This window comes from Gouania willdenowi, chromosome 19, assembly GCF_900634775.1.
Source record: "Gouania willdenowi chromosome 19, fGouWil2.1, whole genome shotgun sequence".
Classification (NCBI taxonomy): domain Eukaryota; kingdom Metazoa; phylum Chordata; class Actinopteri; order Blenniiformes; family Gobiesocidae; genus Gouania; species Gouania willdenowi.
Genome location: NC_041062.1, coordinates 21,066,762 through 21,087,633, shown reverse-complemented (window position 1 = coordinate 21,087,633; position 20,872 = coordinate 21,066,762). Strand labels below are relative to the sequence as shown.

The window sequence follows — 20,872 nt, the reverse complement described above, 5'->3', positions numbered from 1 at the left end:
TTTGGTGTAATCTGATGAGGGTATCCTTTATATGGGTTTGGAGGTGTGCTTTTTAAGCATTTGCCACGCGGGTGATGCAGTCTGTGCACACTGGTGGCAGATCAGTGATTACGAGCCATTTTCTGTCTGCGACTGACAGACGGAGGTGTTGGTTTGGTTTAGTGTTGCGGCCAGTTCTTGATCGGAAGTTTAGGTTCTCATCAGTTAGTCAGCCTTTTCATTTAACCGGCTGTGTGGAGGAATGTGTGTCTGCATCCACGGTTTGGATGCAGACACACAGTTCTGGACACGGTTCTGGAAGCATACAATCAGGAATTAGTTAGTTAAATTTGTTAGCTTTAGATTAAAATTCTGATTAATATCCTGTCTATTACAAACTCTTGCTTTAAACATAGCTAGTTTTGGTCTGTAAATTTTCTGGTAAAAGATCAGTTTTATTGTGAAGTCAATAGATGGCTGTGACTTTATATTAACGATGATGGTAATATATACAATATGACAGAGGTGCCCATTATTCTGAGTGTAATTAACTGGTAGATTGTGTTTATTATTCAAATTGATTGTCCCCCGATACCCCAACACCCTCCACCTGCATGGATCTCCAAACACATTGACCAGTACAGAGTCAATGGACATATTGGGAAGCTTCCACAGGTCCCTGTAGATAAGAAAAAACCCAGGATGAGCAATTTCCCAAAGCCAAGCTGCAGTAGACATTTTAATGTAATCCAACATTAAAAGGGTTTGCTCCTGCTTTTGTTACACAGGTTTTGTTTACACAGTTTGATAAAAATGCAACGTGCTTCTAGTTCATCTTGATATATCTGAGCTGGGATTGTTGGGTTCAGAATGGTAATGTAACTCTGGCTACACCAGTGGAGGTTTGGGCTTTTCTAGATCACATTGATAAACAGTATACACAGCAGCTCAATGTTCTCACAACTTCACAGTCGCTGCTCATTTTTTACTGCATGAGTACAAAAACTACTGGGCTCTGACTGGTAGTCATGGTAACAAACTTCATTAGTGCTCTAGTCAGTGATTTTTGAGACAATTTTATTTATGAAAATCTAGAAAAGCTTGTTTCCCTGTTGCTTTTTTCTTTATGCACACAAACTAGTGCAGGAGTAGTGAACTACTGTACATTGATTATCTGTAACTTTATAAAATATAGCACATAACAGTTGAACATATCCTCAAGTCAAATGGATGTATAGATGGATAAATGGATGGGTACTTTATTCATTGCGTGGGAAATTCTAATTATTCAGTGCTACATGAATGCAAAAAGGCAGGTTAGTTGCACCATATTGGTGCAAACAGTACAGTATAATGTAGTGCAGTGAGATAGAAATGTGCTCATGTGCAATAAGTATGAGTGTGCTCATGCTCATGACCCCCCCGTTGACCTATTGGTGAGATGTACAGTCTTATGTGCAGGGGCACAAAAGGTCAGACTGAACTTGCTCCCCTGTGTGATCATGGTCTGGTGCAGTGGCTGCTGTCTGTTGTCCAAGATGGACAGAGTTTTCTCCAGGGTCCGTCTTTCTACCACTGACACCACAGATCCAGCCCTCCTCACCAGTCTGTCCAAACATCCAGCATCTCTCATTGTGATATGACCCCCTCCACAAACCACGACGTAAAAGGAATCACTAGACACAACAGCCTGGTAGAACATGAGCAGCAGTTTTTGGCAGATGTTAAAGTAGGGGTTGAGGTCATTTTCATTTTTCAGTTACAATTACGTTTTCAAATATCTATGTTCAATTACAGTTCCATTTCGATTAGAGATGTCCCAATCTATTATTGATATCAGATATCGGTCCCATATCAGCCAGAAAACGAATATCGAATTTAATTGGACTGCATCTAAAATCTCCGATATAAGCTCTCCAATAAGTTTTTGTTGTTTTTGTCCCCGCCCTCATTCCACACTACAAAATAAGTAAAAAAAAAGTATGTATGATTCGTGTTGATATCATATTGGATCGATATTGGTATCGACCAATATGCAAGGCTGCAATATTGGTATCGTATCGGAAGTGAAAAAGTTATATCGGGACATCCCTAATTATGGTAACAGTGACCAGCATTTTTCCAATTACAATTAAGTTACTCCTCAGGAAGTATAAATGTCCTGTTTGGTGGAGGCCATTTGTGTTCTCAGACCAGTTCAGTTGTTCAACCATATGCAGTCCAGGATACTAATAGGTTCTGACCCCCTCCAAGTTTAAGCACTCCATGGAAATGGGCTGGAGATTGATGGAGATTTATCTCCTGAAGTTCACCACCATGTCCTTAGTCTTGGAGGTGTTCAACTGCAGATAGTTAGACATGCACCACCCCACATTGTCCTCCACCAGACATGGCAGTGTGGTCAGTATTTCTGCATGTGGCAGAGCTCAGACTCTCTTCTGGTAATTTCACGTTTTTAGAAGACTATCTTGAGTACATATTTTTTTTAGGGGTGTCCCGATCTGATATTGAATTTGGATATCGGCCCAATATCAGCCAGAAAACAAATATCGGATTTTATCGGACTGCATCTAAAATCTCTGATATATTTATTCAATTATAGAATACTATAGATATTATGTTGAAGTTAAAATGTATGTAACCAATTGGTTAGTAATAAATGGGACAGTTTTTCTCATACCTACTCTTGCTGTCTATTGTTCTCTGTTTGAGTAACGTCACTTGATCAAGCCTTTTCTAACATTCCACACTACAAAATAAGTAATAAAATTATGTAATGATCCGTGCTGATATCGTATTGATATTGGCATCGGCCAATACGCGAGGCTGCAATATCTGTATCGTATCGGAAGTGAAAAAGTTGTATCGGGACTCCCTATCTTTTTTATTTACTTTGTCTGCACATGCTGTTGAAGGTCAACACTTCAAGAAGTGCAATCATTTTAAGAAAGCAATGCATGTTGTGTTATTGCAATTAAATAAATGCATTTTTTTTATTGCATATGTGTGTCAGGGAACAAGGGAAGAGGGAGTCAGGGTAGGAAATGGAAAGGGTGTGGAAGAGTCGACTGTTTTAAGATGAGTGAGATGTGATGTTATAGTTGTGCATATTGTGTATTGTAATCAGTTTAGCCAGTCTGGTGACAAGTGTGGAGAAATTGAAGCGGGTGACATAGCACTGAGCTTAAAGCTGGGGTAGGCGATTTTCTCCAGATACACTTTTTTAAGTTTTTGGTTAAAATTGTTTTCATGTCCTGACAGAAATTAAGATCTTATGTGCTCTGATAAAGGAATGAAGGAAATCCATCATCCGTAGCAGCTGTAAACCTGTAATAACTTAGACCAATCACGTCCCCATGTCTCCCTGCTTGTTATCGACCCCTCGTATGCACGAGCTCACACTGAAAGCACATCACCGCTGACAGAGTTAAAACAGAGTTTTTGGTCACATTTTACTGCTGAAAGAGACATGAGACAACGTAATTTCTACACAATACAAGTGATCAGCTGAGCTCCTCTTCTGCAGCGGCTGTGCGCATGCATGTGAGTGAGACGGAGCACAGAGGGGACTGGGAGGGGGGTAAAGGCGGCTCCATCGGGGAGGTTACATTCAAAATCATGCTAGCTTTTGAAAATTGCCTACCTGACCTTCAAGTATTATGGTGGTGGCTATGAACAGAGGGAAGGAGTGAGTGGTTATACCTAAAACAGGTATTTGAGATCAACGTGTCTAAGGTTGAGCCCAGTACGAGCTTATCCCACAGCCAAAGGCATGCCAGTGCATCGTAGACCAATGTTTGTGCAAGAACTGCTACTGCGAACCCAGGCGCCGCCCCAGGCCTGAAGATGCAGCCAGGCCTACAGATTCCAGACCGAGAGACAGCCACCGCCCCCACACACACCGCCCCAAGGAGCTGAGGACCCAGCGTACCCCGCCACCGACGCCAACCCCAAAGCACCCCACCAATGCCCACCACTGCACCCATGCCCCTCTCCCAACCCCCCAGGGTCCAGAGAGCCCCGTGCCCGAAATCCCAGCAGAGGAGCAAAGGCCCACGCCCAGGAGACGTTCAGGATCGCGCCGGACAGACATCGTCCGCTGGCTGCCCCATGGTCAGCAGAGACCGGACCCCAGACCAGAGGGAACCAGAACAGAAGCGGCACCTGCAGCAGCCCGCTTAAGGATGACAAACTTTGTTACATTTAATACACTCGGCAATCTCTCTCCATCCATGTGCTTTTCATGCTCTTGTAAAAAATTGTGGCCCTTTTAAAAGACAAGGGGCCACATTCCCAGAGAAAGAAAGATGGAGCCAGTGTGTGTCTGTGCAATTATGCTAATAGATGCTTGTAAGGGCCGAACACAGTGAGTTTCACAGTACATAACAGAAATGATGGCACCATTTCTACCCACATTGTTTCAGTACAACTGATGGAAAAACAACCCTGTCCGATATCAGCCAGAAAACGAATATCGGATTTTATCGGCCCGCATCTAAAATTACCGATATAAGCTCTCCGATTAAATTTTCCACTCCCAACACTTCTATCCATAGGTGACAGTGGTTCAAACTCCAACAAAGTAACCTACTGTTGCTGACTATTGTTCTGTTTGAATAACATCACTTAATCAAGCCTTTTCTGACATTCCACACTACAAAATAAGTAATAAATGTATGTCTGATTTGTGCTGATATCATATCGGATCAATTTTGGTATCGGCCAATACGCAAGGCTGCAATATCGGTATCATATCGGAAGTGAAAAAGTTGTATTGGGACGTCTCTAATATTAATGCAGGCACAGCACAGTTTATCAAACTCTGCTGTCAGTAGAGACTGACTGACTGACTGACTGACTGACTGACTGACTGACTGACTGACTGAAAGCAGCAACTCCTAAAACTATTATTTTAAAGCAGAACTAAGTAACTTGCACTTAGCGCTCCACCTAAAGGTTCCTTTTGGTTATATCACTGTCGTAAAAACTGAGTTCACACCCCCCACCGCCTGCCCCACCCCACAGCTACATGCGCACCTTTGCTCTCCCAAGACGATAGCAACAGATCACTGAAAAATCCTGATACAACAGTGACGCTAAGGGTGCTTTCACACATATAGTCCCATGTGACCATGAACAGTATGAGGAAGAGAGACAATTAAAATAAATGAATGATGTGGGAGTAATACGGAAGCGAGTGTGGAAATGTGTGTGATGTTTGTTTGTGTGCTGACAAAGCGGCTCTGAAAATGGATGGATGGATATTTGTGTGTGTGCTGCCTGATGGAGCGCTGGGTTGGGAATGTGTGTGCATGCCTGTTGCCGTGACGACAGTGCGTGTGGCTCCTGAGCTGTCACTGCATGGAGTTGCTCAGTTCCTCGGACAAAGGTCTTCTCTGCTTTTTTTTTGCTGGCTCCGCCATGATATAAGTATGAGAAAAGTGAAGTTGTAGACAACCGTGTGGTCATAATCTAGCATTAGTTTGGGCTGCCTTAAAGCAGTACGTCTTTTCACCGAGTTAGAGGCAGGGAAAGTTACAAGTGCTGTTTTCTGGCCAGATACAGCAGGGAGAGATGAATGACCCCCAATCACCCAATAAACCCTTGTATTATCCTCGCAGGGACTACGAGAAGGATTTATTAAGGTGAAAAAGTTACTTAGTTCTGCTTTTATGCAAAATAGGCTTTAACATAGAAATGTATTGTTATAGGCACTATTTTTTTCCATTGAGTACAAGAAAAATGTAGCAGCTGAACATGTAGATAAGAGCTTCTGTTTCTGTGGATAATGTGTATGCATGTGTTTAAACATGCATACATGTTTGTGTGTATTTCTTTAGATTTGAATGTGCACATGTGTGCTTGTCTATATTCTTTATATGAATGGACATATTGCACTGCTCTGTGTTGTTTATCTAATGAGATCATCATTTTGAAAAGCACACATTTTGATGTCATTTATTACCTATTCCCCTAAAGTTGGTGTTAAACTTTGGTTTCTATTTGAGTATTCTGTTCAATTAGCCCTTTCAGATTTTAGTGCAATGATGTCTGAACTATTGTTATGGACTCAATGTTTGTTCTGTTTTTCATTGGTTTTTGTTAACATTGTGTTATGTGTTTTGTGTGTGCAGGCATTTAAGACGGTGGTGGGAAAGAGCCTTTTGTCGTCTGTAACAGCAGTGGAGTTTTTCTTGGACCGACAGCTGGATTTTTTGTCTGACAAATCTGCCTACCAGCCTTACCAGGTAACTAACGTCCTACTGTTTGCACACACACTGCCATCACTCTTTTTAAAGTCATGAAACTGGTTTTAAAAACTAGCTTGTTTTAATGCAAGGTTCAGTGTAGTTATCCAGTTTTAAGCAGACTTTGACTTGTATTACAATGTGTCCAAAATGGTATGATATGAATGGCATTGTTGATTGTCCTCTTGTGTTGAGTATTGGAGAGATGTATGAGGCCCATTTAACTGTAGAGGAACAAAATGTCCTTTAGAGTTAGAGCTCCATTAATGAAGACTTTGCTATTGATCATTAATTAGAGGTTGTCCGATATACAGTATGGACTTTTTTTGAGATCGGCCAAAAAAATAATAATGATAATATTTTTTTTTTTTGGGACCATCACCAGCCCTCCCTAAGGAAGGGTAAGAAACACTTTATTATAGGGAGGATAAAAAATGAGACAGCAGTGTTACACCTAAGTGAGGGGGAAGGGAACAGGGAGGAGAGACTCAAGGTAGGAAATGGAAAGGGTGGGGAAGAGTTGATTATTTTAAAGTGAGAGTGAGATGTGATGTTGTAGTTGTGCATATGGTGTGTACCTGTACATTGCACATTGTATATTGTTGTCGTGCTTTATTGCTACTTACCTGTCCTGTACTTTTTGTTTTACTTGGTTGTGTACGGGGATATTTAAAGTTCAATAAATGTTAAGAGTTATATTGATGTATTTAATTTAATTTCTATTACATACATTTATATCATATGAGTGTTTCAATTGTCTTTCATAATCAATGTGCTTTAAAAAAAAGTATATCGGCTTCCAAAATCTGCTTTAGATATCGGCCATTGGCTGATTTATTTTTTTTTTTTAATCGGCATCGGCCTTTGAAAATCCCATATCGGTTGACCTCTATAATTAATGTATGTTGTGTGCTATTACATGTGTACATGACAATTACACATATTCATAAGATAAGCTAGCTCGTCATTGGTAGCTTTGCTTTGGCGTGTGTACTGCAGCTGTTGCTCTGCAGCTGAACGTGGCGTTGTGTTGTCTTCTGCTGGAACACTGTGTTCTAATCAGTGACGTCTGCAAAGGAAGATTGTGTTCAGCACAGATTCCATCACTTTACAGTTTGTCTTTAAGACCAGTACTAATATCAACTGAGACACACAGGGGTCAGTGGCCAATCAGGACACGGTGTCTTCTGGTGACATACTGATTTGAATGAAAATAAGCTCAATGATTCCAACATGTTGGGAATAGAGAAGGCACATCTGGTCCTGGAGCATTGCTATCCATTATGTGTAGCTGCATAATTAGAAGTAGGCCTGAAACAATTTGTGGAATAAACCAACTAAACCGATTCAGAAAATTAGTCAAAGCAAATTATGTGAATCAATGCATTGTTTTTTAGACCACTGGGTCTGGTTTTCACTCTTCGACACGCTCCGAATGTAATACACCGCTGCCCCCACTTCCACTATATACTGTACTTCTCCTATATACAGTACTGTACTTCTACTATATACTGTACTTCTACTATATACTATAATTCCACTATGTACTGTACTTCCAATTGCTCTGCGGGCTGCCCCATGCCTGCAGCTTCTGGCAGAATACAGTAAGTGGCAAGAATTTTGCTTAAGTGTTACTGAACCCCAAAAACTCGTTGTTTCCAGCAAAAACTTGTTTTTGCTGGAAACAAAGATATTTGTAGATACAGGGTTCCTGGAAAAGTTATGGAATTTGAAAAACCTATTTTCCAGTCACGAAAAGTCATGGAATAATTTAACTGTTTTGGAAAATTTTGGAAATATAGCCTATTTTATTTTAATGCTGATCGAGAATCACAAGATCTCACAAATTTGGGCAAGGCACTTTACCCACATTGCCTCGTATAAATGGGTATGAATTGTGCATGAATGTTGGTGGTGGTCAGAGGGGTCTTGGGCCACGCTTCTGTCAGCATGCCTCAGGGCAGCTGTGGCTACAATGTAGCTTACTACCACCGGTATTACTGATGTGAGTGACTGGTGTGAATGAATAATGGTTTCTGTAACGCGCTTTGAGTCTCCTTGAAAAAGGCGCTATATAAATCTAAGCCATTATTATTATTATTTGAGCGATGTTGCTTATTAGGCCTTTATTGAAGTAATGTCTATTTAAAAGGTCTATGCTTTTGTGTTGAATAAGTACAAGAAGCATAAACACTGTAAAACGTGTGATTTCTCTTACATGTTTACTCGATTAGACAATGAATAGATGAATAGATTTCTAAAAGAATTGTTTACTGAAGCCCTAGTCAGAAGTCCAGTATTATGAGCAGACCTGGAGGCTTCAAGCATTTGAAATTTAGTTCTGCACATGCTGTAAAACATGATTGAAAATAATCAAACTGTGGATGACCCCAGAAGAGACTAGATGTTTTACTCCATCCTGAAAAATGTAGAAGAGGATTAAGGGCAGTAAAACACTCAAGGGTCATCCGACAGTCACTAACATTCATACTTGTGTTTAGTTCGATAGCATAATTACTTCCAACTGCTTGCATCAGTGTTTCCTGCATTGATGACAATGCAGCCGCTTCCTACCAACACTCACTCTTAGCTCCTAGAAATGGCGAAGTCACTGATAATTCATTCAGCGTGCTGCTGCTTTTCCACACTTCTGGTTTTTCTGGGTGGCGCAGCTTAGTGTATCTGCACTCAACAATGCAGTCAAGGCCAGAGAAGTCAAACACTGATCCACTGAGCTTTCAGTTCAGAGCGCATCCTCAATAAACGATACAAATACATGTAAAATCCAATTAATGCGAAGCCAGACCACTGTATGCTTCAATACAGGTTACATGTATTGTTGCAGCCTTTTTATACATACATGTTTAATATTATGTTTAATATTTGATTTTTGTTACTTTTCAACGTTAATACCAATATATATTCAGACTGCACCCCACCCTAACATAATTTTAGAACACTTTATCTACATCTCTATGGAATTCACCCATTAAACCAACTTTTAATGTGATACCGACTGGATGTATTCTACGTAAAACGTCTATTCAAAACAAGAAAACGAATTAAGCTTTTGTTATAGAAAAAGTGTCATATTTATTTTAACTTGTTTTCTAAGTTGTTTACCAAACTCATATAATTTTTCCAAAATTGTTGGAAAAAAAAAACTGCCCTTCCTTATTAAATACCTGTGTCTTTTAAGTATTGTACAATTTTCATACCCCTCCTTAGGGAGTGGTTCAGGTTGTTGGTTTTTGCGAGACAAAACATGCATACTGTATGTCGAGAAAAGATTGCACAACTTGTAGTGACAACTTAAGACCACAATTGCAAATATGGGGGAAAAATAATAGATATTTGCAGAAAAAAATGATTTTGATGTCACATTTCATGGCAAATGTTGGTAGGCCAAAAGGTGCATCGTGGTTTTTAAAAAGCATTTTCTGGTCCAACACATGGGATCAAAAACAATGTCCTGTGTATGTTTGGAGGCTTTGGGTGTTTTGTTAAACTTCTCTCTTCTGCATTTGTTTCAGGATGACGTGGATAGTCACAACCCAGTATTACAGGACAACCCTCAGCTTCATGAAGAAGTGAAGGGTTGGCTCAAAAGCCAGAAGGTGCAGGAAATTTTCATGCAAGGTAAGCTTACATTTGAACCTTTTTTTGGTACTTTTAATGTGCTTTTTTATGTTGAACTTGAATCAAGTTTGAGTTTTTGCTGTGTGATGAAGTCACTAATGGACATGTGTTGCTTTCAGGTCCTTACTCTTTAAATGGCTATCGAGTGCGAGTGTACAGACAGGACTCAGCCACCCAGTGGTTTACTGGCATCATCACCCACCACGACCTGTTTAGCCGAAACATGGTTGTAATGAATGACCAGGTATGTGCAGCTACAAAACCATAACTAAAACTCCCAAAACAATCACATATTGTTTAGCATTTCCTTCCCATTCTGCTTCTGCGGTTGGAATTTCTTTTATTTTGCAAGCTCATCTATTTTTTTCAAGCTTGTGTCCTGTAGCAAAAGTTTGATATCCATCGTATTTTTGTTCTCATTATTCTCATTAGTACGGCTGGGCAATATATCGGCATTCAAGATATATCGAGATTTCTATTTTTATAAGAAATTACAATATTGCCCATATTGATATATTTTCAATTTATAGCTTATTTTGTATTAAAATACTGGTTTTAGGAGTCACCTCATTTGCTGCTTTTTAGAACAGAATGAAAAGCACAATTACATGGATCACTGATTGAGTTCTAACCCAGAACTTCCTCTAAACAAACCACAGTACAAAACTCACTCACACATGCTGTCCTTTTTTGGAGAAAAAGACAAAAGCGGCACATATTGTGCAGCTGTTTGTCAGTAAATGTGTAATAAATTCAACCCAGAATTGTCTTTCTGGTTGGTCTTTATTGAGTTAAAAATATTGAGATTTATATTGTATATTGTAATTTTGAGAAAAAATATTGAGATGCGAGTATTGGTCCATATCGCTCAGCCCTACTTATTAGGTACATCTAATATACTTATTCTTTCCATAAAACTTAAATAAATTGAACAGAACTACAATGAGTAGAAATATTTTTAAATAATAAATTTGAACATTTTGATTGTTAGCATTTATTTGTCTTTTCCCAATAAGCGGTCAGTAAGTTCTTAGTGTCTATGCAATTTTAAGATGTAAAAGATTTCTAAGTACGGTAGTAGATAGCAGGTGATACAGGGTGATAGTGCTTGAATGTTGACATGTTTTATGTGTTCAGGTTTTAGAACCCCAGAATGTGGATCCCTCAATGATCCAGATGACTTTCCTCGATGATGTTGTGCACTCCCTGCTAAAAGGAGAGAACATAGGCATCACCTCCAGGCGAAGATCTCGATCCAGCCAGAACAACAACTCTGTTCAGGTAAGTGCACAATGCGCACACCTGTTTTCTGGATTCATTAATTATTGCAATGACGGGGAGACATTCATACAATACAATTGTATGTAAAATGTAGACTTGCGGCGCTGTTCAGTCTTTATGATGAATCTCAAATCTATTGGGTAGGCATGTACAATTGAGTGTGTTTAGGTACACATTGTATAAACCATCTTAAAACAAATAATGGGCTTTTCAGTTTAAACAATGCTGCTTGATTTGAATGCATTTCTCCTCCCGGGGATTCTCCTGTATATAAAATGAAGCTTCCAACACGTCTTGAAAACTGTAATTTTCTGGCATGTGTTGGACAAAGGCTGTGAGTGTTTCCAACAATGGTTTCCATTTGTTAACCATGACCATTAATCACTTCTGTTACGTGTTAACAGAACGTTTGCACATAGCCATAACGTGGAAACTTTAAAAGCCATTCCTGTGCACTTAAAACAAGAAAGACAATCAGAGTGATGATGATGATGATGATGATTTTGTGTAGGCTAAATCTAATTTAAAATATTACTGACGTAGACTCTTAAATTTTCAGATATTTGTACATTTAGTTTGTAGTGCTTCAAACACTAATTTTATTAGAATGCTCCATATTTTATATGGTTTTAAAGAACAGAGCTTTTGTTGTGATGCTTCTGTTTATTTTCATTTGAAATTCAAGTGTAATGTCACAGTATCCACACATTCCTCAGTTGTGTTCTTCCTGTTCTGTGGGTTTATTTAAAAAAAGGAGACCAAGCAACATTCGTGCCATGAGAGCCAGCCAAAAACCATCATTAACTTAATTTAATGATAATTGTAATGTTCTTCAATCATATTTACGGGCGCCTAAAATACAAACTGTATGTGCATCATTAGCCAGAAAAATGTTCTGTAGAATAAAATCCAGCTCTTTTCTTTCTGTCCTTTAATAAACTAACCTGTTTTTTCTTTGTTTGTTTGTTTTTTCAAATAAATCCTAAGATCAAGCAATATTTTTTAGTTTGTGTCCCATCTTGTCTGGATTGGCCTCATTGCTTCTGTCAATGGGAATTATGATGAATAATTAGTCGATTTGGGCGCTGTTATCAACCCACTAATATTACCAGCTGGTACTTGCCCTAAATGTAATATCGGTTGAGGTTGAGAACGTTTTTTCCGCTGATGTTTAATTTTGTGATTGTTTTCACTCCATGTAATGCAATTCATTAACAAATACCTGTATGAATGTTATTTCTGGCAAAACCAGCCTTCCTTCGGGAAGGTTATGACAAACTTCTATTAGGGATAATGCAGTTTTCTTTCCCTCAGTATTAAGAAACCGATGTGTGCTGTTTTTTTTTTTTTTACACAACTGATGATGAATTGGTTTTCTTATTTAGCACAGATGATGTTTTATGTGGAATACATTCAGTGGGCTTAAAAGTAGGCTTAATGTGTTAAATCTAGGGAGTGATATAATGTGAACTAAAAGTAGGTTAGGGGAGGGGGTCCAGATATTCAGTATATTGGTATTGGTTAATATGGAAATCGGTAGTGTTGGATAATTGTGGAAAAAAGTCATATTGAACATCTCTAATAATTAGTTTTCATTTTATTTATTTTAACCAGTGTGTGAACATTTAATGTTTGTTGTTCTAGTCCAATCTAAAAGAAGTTGTTCAGGCTTGAACACTGTCCCCTACTGTGGCTGCTAACGACAATGCTCCTGTTACATTGTGTTGATATTTTGTTTTTACAGCTGCTTGGAGGGAGACCCAGCGGCACCACTGGTAGCTCACAGGTACAGCCCTAAATGTTCCTCCCATCCTCCTCAGTCTCTTCACCTTTTTTTCACACTTCACTTCTGATTACATTTACAAACTGGCAGTCGGCTCTTAAATAGTAGCACCATGTATTGGCCCAGTGACACCATTTGGGAAGCATTGCAATAAAGGTCCAGTATTATGCTATTTTTCACTCATCTCTATTTGTTCTAAGAACTCCAACAACATAGTATTGGAGGATTATTTTCCAAAACTTGCCTGTTTTCCCTCTGAAAAGTCACTTTCATGAGTCTTCTAAAAACAGGCTGTTTTGAGGCCTTCATGCATATGCATGAGTGGGCGTGTCTATAAACGCTGACTTCATGCCTCGCTCTTGTAGAGGGTGACCAGTGATCCCCATCATGATTTTCTTTTGCTATCCACACAGTCTTGTTATTGTTTTCAGCCAAAAACTGCACATTACAGTAAAACACATGGCCATTTATTGTGATTGTGTGTCCAACAAACAGTGCTCCACTGTGTGTGTTTATCACACCAGCAGTGGAGTCGGACAACTGTTTCAGCTGTTTCAAACACTCACCAGAGCTGCTACGTTGCTTTCTTGTCATCCACACTATTCTAATCAAAGGACCATTTAGTTCATTTAAGATGATAGTCCACTGTTTTGTCCAACCGCTGCATCGCATTGGGTCACAATCAAACAGTCCTTTATAGTAACCCTAACTGCTCCCTGGGTGCTACACCGTGGCTGCCCACTGCCCTTCAGGGAGGGGTTAAATTACACATTTATTTTGTGTATGTAGCTTTACATATATAATATAATATATATTTTATATTAAACTGCAGTGTTTGTTTTACCTGTGAGGTAGTTTGAGAGGGAGGAGCTCACATTCTTATAGGGTAGGAGGAGCCACGATTGTCAGGAGGAGGAGTTTCCGTGATGTGATGTCACAACGCGAGAAAAATCTAACTCGCCCGTTTGGAGCTGACTTTACAAAATGTGGAATAACAAGTGAGAGAGGAAACAAAACTTTTTCAACTTTGGCCCTCTGAATTAGGCTAAAGGGATGTATATCACTGTAGCAAAACCATTATAGAGTGATTTTTTCACAATACTGCCACTTTAAACTGGATGTGTGAATCAAGTAGAAAAATGCAACTAATGGTCAATCTTATTCTTGTATATTTGCAAGTGACACACTGAATCATCAAGTTAATAAACAGAAATTGTTGTGTGTTTATCCTGAAACAGTTTCATTTATTAAGAAGAAAGAAAACACAGAAAAAATTTAAAGCGTAAACAAAGGTTTTGGCTTTGATAACGACCCCCTGTTATTATTTCAATTTTTTTTTTAAAAAAACACACAAACATGGTAAAGGTTTTAAAGATTTCACTGTCAATAAGAGGAGCTATTGGATCAGTTGGAAAAGTTCTATATTACTAGTTAACAGCTATATTTCCACAGGCCTGAAAAGCTGATTGATTCTGATTGCAGAGTCATTACACACGAGCCCAGGCCAACAGTCCCCGCCCCATCGTGGCTTCTTCTGGACCGAGTCCCAAGGCTTCCCATGGTACGCTAGCCTCTCCGCAGCAGAGTCAACCCCAGTCCAACCAGCAGCCAGCGAGCCACTCACCTGTTGGAGGTGAGCAGGAACAGAGAGAGCAGCGCAGCTCTCGTTCATCCAGGAGGAAAGGATCTGACAGCAGTGTTCCAGAAGAAGAAAAGGACCGCAGAGAGGAGACTACAGCACGAGGTGAGGACAAGCAAACATCTCATCCTTTCATCCTTTGTGTCTGTTTAGCTGGTTCAGAACAATGTTTAATAGTAACAGTGGATGATTTAAAGCTGGGGTTGCCAAACTTTTTTGGCTCAAGTACCACCTTTCTCTTATTTCTGAATTAAAGTACCCCTTTGTCTGACTATTACATTTTGCTTAGAAAACGATTTAAAAACGACTTTAGAGCATAACGATGAAATGAACGAGTGATAACACACATTTTAAAGAATCTTAATTTTTTAAATAAGTGGAAAGAAACAGTATTAAGTGCAGTGGTTCCCAACCTTTTTTTGGATCTTGACCCCATTTTGATATCAAGAATTTCTGGTGACCCAAATAATTTTTTTTCTAGAATTAGTTTTGATCATGTTTGAGCTCAGATACTTTTTTTTTTTACTGCATTTTAGTTGAACTAGATGTATACTTCACAAAGTGTAAGTATATAAATACAGTTATTTAAGATTGTGTGTAAATAATGTAGATAAATAATTAAAACATTTCAAAAATTTCTTTTTACATTTTTCTGAAATTTCAGGTGACCCCATTTAAACTCCAGGCGACCCTGCATGGGGTCCCTACCTCAAGGATGAAAAACACTGATTTAGTGACTCCTGGATAGATTTATTTCTATAGTTTCTATCATTTCCGTTCATCTCACACCTGGAGTAGGATCAAGACTGACACTTTGTCACTTTTTTAAAATTTCCATTCTTTCTCTTTCTCTCAAGTACCCCCTGTAGTGCCATCGTGTACCCCCATTTGAGAAACACTGATTTATATAGTATGTGGAGAGATTATTTTTGGATGATTTGATTTTTACTTTAGGTTAACTGCACTAGAGAAGTATTTTCAACCTCACTTTCATTTATGTAAAACAAATTTCTATTACAACAACACGTCATCATTAGGGTAAAACTAACCTGTCACGACAGTCTAAGCCCAGCTCACATTCCCTACTTAGTAAAGAAAGCACTGTTTGTAGTTGCTTATCAATTTTTAAAGAATGTCTGCAAGTCTAAAGTGAGTATCTTCAGTAACACTTGAAGTTTTATGCATACAGCTGACATTACGCTGTCAATAGCATGAATAAGGTGTCATGAAAGCTGTCAATAAGTGCTGTTCGCTAAATTGACACCTTTGGAGCTATGTTGGCATTTTTGGGTTAAGTGGAGGGATCTAGTGGGGTTAGGTAGGGTTAAGGTTAGATGTTAGGGTTAGGATAACGAATGACACTTAATGACAGCCTTCATGACACCTTATTCATGCTAATGTCAGCCTTATGTATAAAACTTCCATTTAAGTATTACCGTATCTTAGGAGTCTGAGAAGATGCATGATTTCACTTGTGTTTTTAACCTTTTCGTCCACATGTAACTATTTCTCTTCCCTCCCCTTTTTTGTAAATGTGTGTATTTTTGGGCAGAGCCGAAGTCAAAAACCAAGCAGGTGATGAACAAACGCCGGAAGGGAGAAGAGGAGGATAGAAAGGGCCTGAAGAGGTTAAAGAATGAAATAACATCAGATTTATCAGAGAGTAGTGACTCAGAAAACACTCACAAGAGAACCACTCACTCCTCATGCTCCTCTGCCTCTTCCTCATCATCCTCGTCATCCTCGTCATCCTCTTCTTCCTCGGAGCCAAACTCTGAGAATGAGCTAAAGACTCGCAGCAGTGACCCTAAACCAGTCGCTGTTTCTGAAAGGCAAAATGAAGAAAAGCCAATAATGCAGGGACCAAAACTGAACAATTCTTTGTCACACATTGGTCCCCTTTCACCGTGGGCGGAGCTTCAAGCAGCAGAAGCCATTAAGACGAGCGTGGGTAAGGAGCCAGGCCCAATGAGCACGAAACAAGAGGAAGAAATGGTGGCAGTGACACAAATGTCGCAGTCACTACCGCAGCAGACGCCTCTGATGCCTGACATCATTCAGGGCAGCATCGTGGAAAACAGCAAGAACAACATGAAAGGTACAGTCAGCTGCTGCTCTTTTTCTTTGTTCTCTGTCTCTAGGGTTTTTACCCTTACACAGTATGTGTTGTTTCAGCATCGCCTCGCTCCACACCTCCAATCCACAACAACAGTGTGATTGACATCACGGATGAGGCTCAGGCCACTGTGCACCGGGAGAGTTCAGAGGCTGTGTCTGCACTGCTCGCCTCTGAGAAGGCCGAGTCCACTGCACTCTCGCCTTACATTTCTCTCATCCCCTCCCCTGTCTCCTCGCCTCCTGTCCCCCCATCTCCCTCACCTTCAGAGGGAGGCCGAAGGCCAGAGCCGGAGCCTATCGTTCTGCAGCAGCAAAGCATTGTGGGAAATGCCATTACAGCTACCAAAAGCAACAGCAAGATGGATTTTGCTCACTCAGAGGTCATCAGGTATGAACAGAAAGCTCCTTTTGCAGCTTTATCATAGACATTCTTTACCTAGAAGCCCTGTTGACTGCTGCTGGAGATTGAAGGGATGTGCCCAGGGTTTAAAATGAGCTCCTGCCACTTGCCAAATGCCTAAAATTATGTTTTGGCTAGTAAAAAATATAGGTTTAAAAAAAAACTACTTATTTTAATCCAAGAGCAGTGACAACAATGAAATAAATGAACAAGGGGCACAATTACAAACATAGTTTGTTTTATAATTACACTTTACTAAAAAACAATCAGTGAGCAAATTGCATTATTATGCTATTTAGTGTTTCCAGGAAATTTGTGGTTATAAAAAGTTTTTGCGCCGGTAAAAGAACATTTTGGCCGGTAAAACAAATTTTATTTTATACCGTGGACGTGCCTATGTGGTCGCCATGTTAGCTTAAGGCCACACACTCCTAATGTGCATCAAGTCTACTGTATTAAAGTGACCATAAAGTGCTGACCATAATAGTCATCATAGATATACTGTATGTGTGTGTGTGTATATATATATATATATATATATATATATATAAAACATCAGACAAACAAAGACACACGTCTATGTAAGTTGCATTTCAATATCATCTTTTTTCTCTCCTTCAAGGAGCTCATATTTTCACCAGCGTTTATTTATAAAATTTTGTCTTTTAGCAGCATTATGTCAAAAGTTCTTAACAGATTTTGACCAAAGATAGACCTTAGGTGATGGAAGATTCCATTAACTTTTGGAGGGGATCCGGATCAATATACTGAATGATTCTGAATAAAAGTCCCTATCCCTCATTGTTGTGTTTGTTTTGGATGAAATAAGACGGAGTCTAGTTTTAGGGTTGCTGGTCAGATGCGGACACAGGGTTTATTTGGACAATGAGTCTTGGAAGCAGACCAGTCTGGTATTCAGAAGTTTCAGTGTGTGTCTCTCAATGAATCTGTCGTTGTTCTGTGCTCTCAGGGTTTTGTATGTTGCTGATAGCGGTAGCCATAACAATAGCAGAGCCACCTCCGAGAAGACACCTTGGTAAATGCTATCAGGATACAATGGTTTCTGGCCTGCTTAGGGCAGTCTGAACTGACCTGGAGAGATTCTGTAATCACATATCAATCATTATTGGCATAACTTTAAAAACTCATATCTTGGTTTTGTAATTGACTGATATTTATTCAATTTGACTTGGTTATGTCTGGTTGGTTCCTCCGTTATCCCTCCGGATCAGATCCAGTTTGCGCAATTAACCCAGATTAAAATTAATAAATAAAAAATGTTGGGGCCCATACATTTTGACCTACTGTATGGATATTAATGGGGATATAAATGTCTTCTCAGATTTTAAAGTATAAATAATCATGGTACCATGATTAGGATCATTGATCCAGATAAAAGAGTAGATTTGGAGCTTTGAAGAGGTTTGACTCTGAGTGATCTTAATATTATTTCCATTATCAATGCCGTATCATTATCGTTTCACTTTTAACTCATTCAGTGCCAGCCGGTTTCAGAATTTCTACCCCCTTCAGTGCCAGCCGTTTTTGAGCATTTTGACTGATTTTTAAAGACCCACAGAATATTTTGTTCGATGACAATCTGACACCAGATTCTGAACGATTAAAGTCTCTAATTTCATCAGAAAAAATAATTTTGTTTCTAACTTGTTTTGTTCTTCTGTAATCCGCAGTTGAATAGAGGCAAATTTCACACAAATCACCAGTTTGTGACAAAAAGCTTAGAAAAATGACTTTTTCTGAAAAAATCTATTTGTGACTTTGAAGCAATTTTTTTTTGCTTTAGGAACACCTCAACATTAGTTTCCTTCTGTAAAACTACAAAAACAACACTGAGACCTGGCTATTGATGGCAAAATTATTATTATTTTGCTATCTGGGTCAGAGTTGAATGGATTTCTTACTGTATTTTGGCCTTCCTCCAAGTCTCTCCCCCGTCATTCTCCACACACGCAAATTCCTCCTCCTCCCGGACATGCAGAGTCTCACCGCTTGCCCCGTTTTTTGATCGTTTTCCCTCACCATCGCCACACTCTCAATAGTCCACTTAGTTCCACACATGCTCTGGTCGAGAGTGCGCTGCTGTGAGCTGCTGGGAACTTCAACATCAACTCTTGTAGTGCCATTTTCTGTCTTGTAAACTCTTTTCCTCTTCCTCTGAGCAGTGCCCATCATGGGTGATCTCTCATCCAAAGGTGCGCTGTTACCACCTACATGTCACCTATTATTTTGTTATCTGGCTCACAGTTGAATGTTTTGCTTACTGTATTTTGTATCTGACCCCCCCCCGTCAATCACAGAGACGTACCTTCCTCTTCCTCCCGCCACGCAGAGATAACCTGTTTGGCCCAGTTAGTTGATGGTTTTATCTCACGATCGCAACATTATCAATAATCCACTCAGGTCCATACATGTTCTGTGTTAGTATGTGGTGCTGTGAGCTCCAGGATACTTCACAATATCACTCCGTAGCACCATTATTGCCCTCGTCCCTGCTTCATCCTCCTTAGCTAATGGTAGCATCAGTGGCTAATCTCTCATTCAAAGGTACGCTGCTGCCACCTTCAGGGCCCCAGTTGGTCACTACATCACATTACAGCCTAGATATTGATGAGGGACCTCCGCCAGGGTATCTTTTGGTAATCTCTGTGAAAAAACATAATTTTGTATGTCAATGGTACTGAATGAGTTAAGGTGATAATTTTGTCATTCGTCTCGTTGTTTATATTTTTATCACTTTAACTATTATCATTAATATTGTTGTGGGTATAAATGCAGTGCTCTCTGAGCTTTAACATCAGACCATCACATGCTGGTATATGTTCAAGTGGAAAGAAACAAACAAAGAATACGACTTTGTTTCAGACTGCAGGACCCAGAGTTAAGTCTGTCCATCTCCCTCCCTTCATCCCCCAAAACAAGATGATGAAAAAGGGATCAGGGATCTTTGTTTGTATGTTCTTCTCATTGGAAAATGCATAGGCAGCACAAAAGTCTGTCATATTTATCAGTAAATATCAAAAGATCATAAAGAGAATATGTATTTCGGTTATAAAACCATAATTTTTTAAGTATTCAAGCATCTTTTGTGTGACATTTATAATAAATACAATTTTCTGAATAATTCTACTGTGGGATTGTGGACTCTTACCTCTGTAGATTTACATGCACTTTTGACTCGTGTCTCTACAGTCAATGCAGTGTCTATTGTTATATGTTTATGGGCCATCCATACACGTCTCATTTCAGAATGAACTTTTTTGGAGCTCAAGTTAGATGAATATGTCTCCTTGTCTGCCTGATCCATGTTCAAGTTTTCAGCCTTTGGTGCATTCTAATAAACTAATTATTAAAAGTCTGCAGGTTAAACTGCTGTGCTGCTTGATGAAGCCAAGGATAGATATGTTACTTTGCAGCTAAACTATATACTGTATGCGTTTGATTTTGAAGTGTCCAAGATCTTCTCGTACGTGCATGGGATTTTGCCATGTGAGTTTAGTGAACTAGTAAACAGAGACAGCAGGAAAACTGTATTGGGTGGGAGGTACAGTCTGTTGGCATAACCCACTTCACCACCCACCATCAGCCGTCATTACATGCAGTTAATGGATTGAGAAAAACCATAGGAATTCTGAGGAATAAAAAAAATATTTTCATGATGAAGTAAGCTGTAGATACATGTTCTGCATTGCTAGGGTTTTTGTAATGTTTTGCTTGATACTCCAGAGGGTTTGCAGTTTTTTCTGTGTTTTTATTGCTTCATCACT

General features: G+C 39.3%; 1 protein-coding gene across 2 annotated transcripts in view; it reads left to right on the top strand.

The window, feature by feature from the left end:
• Nucleotides 1–20,872, top strand: part of jmjd1cb (jumonji domain containing 1Cb) — a 144,986-nt gene that overhangs the window by 93,074 nt on the left and 31,040 nt on the right. For both annotated transcript variants that reach the window (XM_028475532.1, XM_028475533.1), the window contains 8 exons: nucleotides 6,114–6,227; nucleotides 9,761–9,866; nucleotides 9,986–10,110; nucleotides 11,004–11,147; nucleotides 12,892–12,933; nucleotides 14,413–14,674; nucleotides 16,122–16,667; nucleotides 16,745–17,075. In XM_028475532.1, coding sequence (XP_028331333.1) covers nucleotides 6,114–6,227; nucleotides 9,761–9,866; nucleotides 9,986–10,110; nucleotides 11,004–11,147; nucleotides 12,892–12,933; nucleotides 14,413–14,674; nucleotides 16,122–16,667; nucleotides 16,745–17,075 — 1,670 coding nt within the window. The remainder of the gene's footprint in view (nucleotides 1–6,113; nucleotides 6,228–9,760; nucleotides 9,867–9,985; nucleotides 10,111–11,003; nucleotides 11,148–12,891; nucleotides 12,934–14,412; nucleotides 14,675–16,121; nucleotides 16,668–16,744; nucleotides 17,076–20,872) is intronic.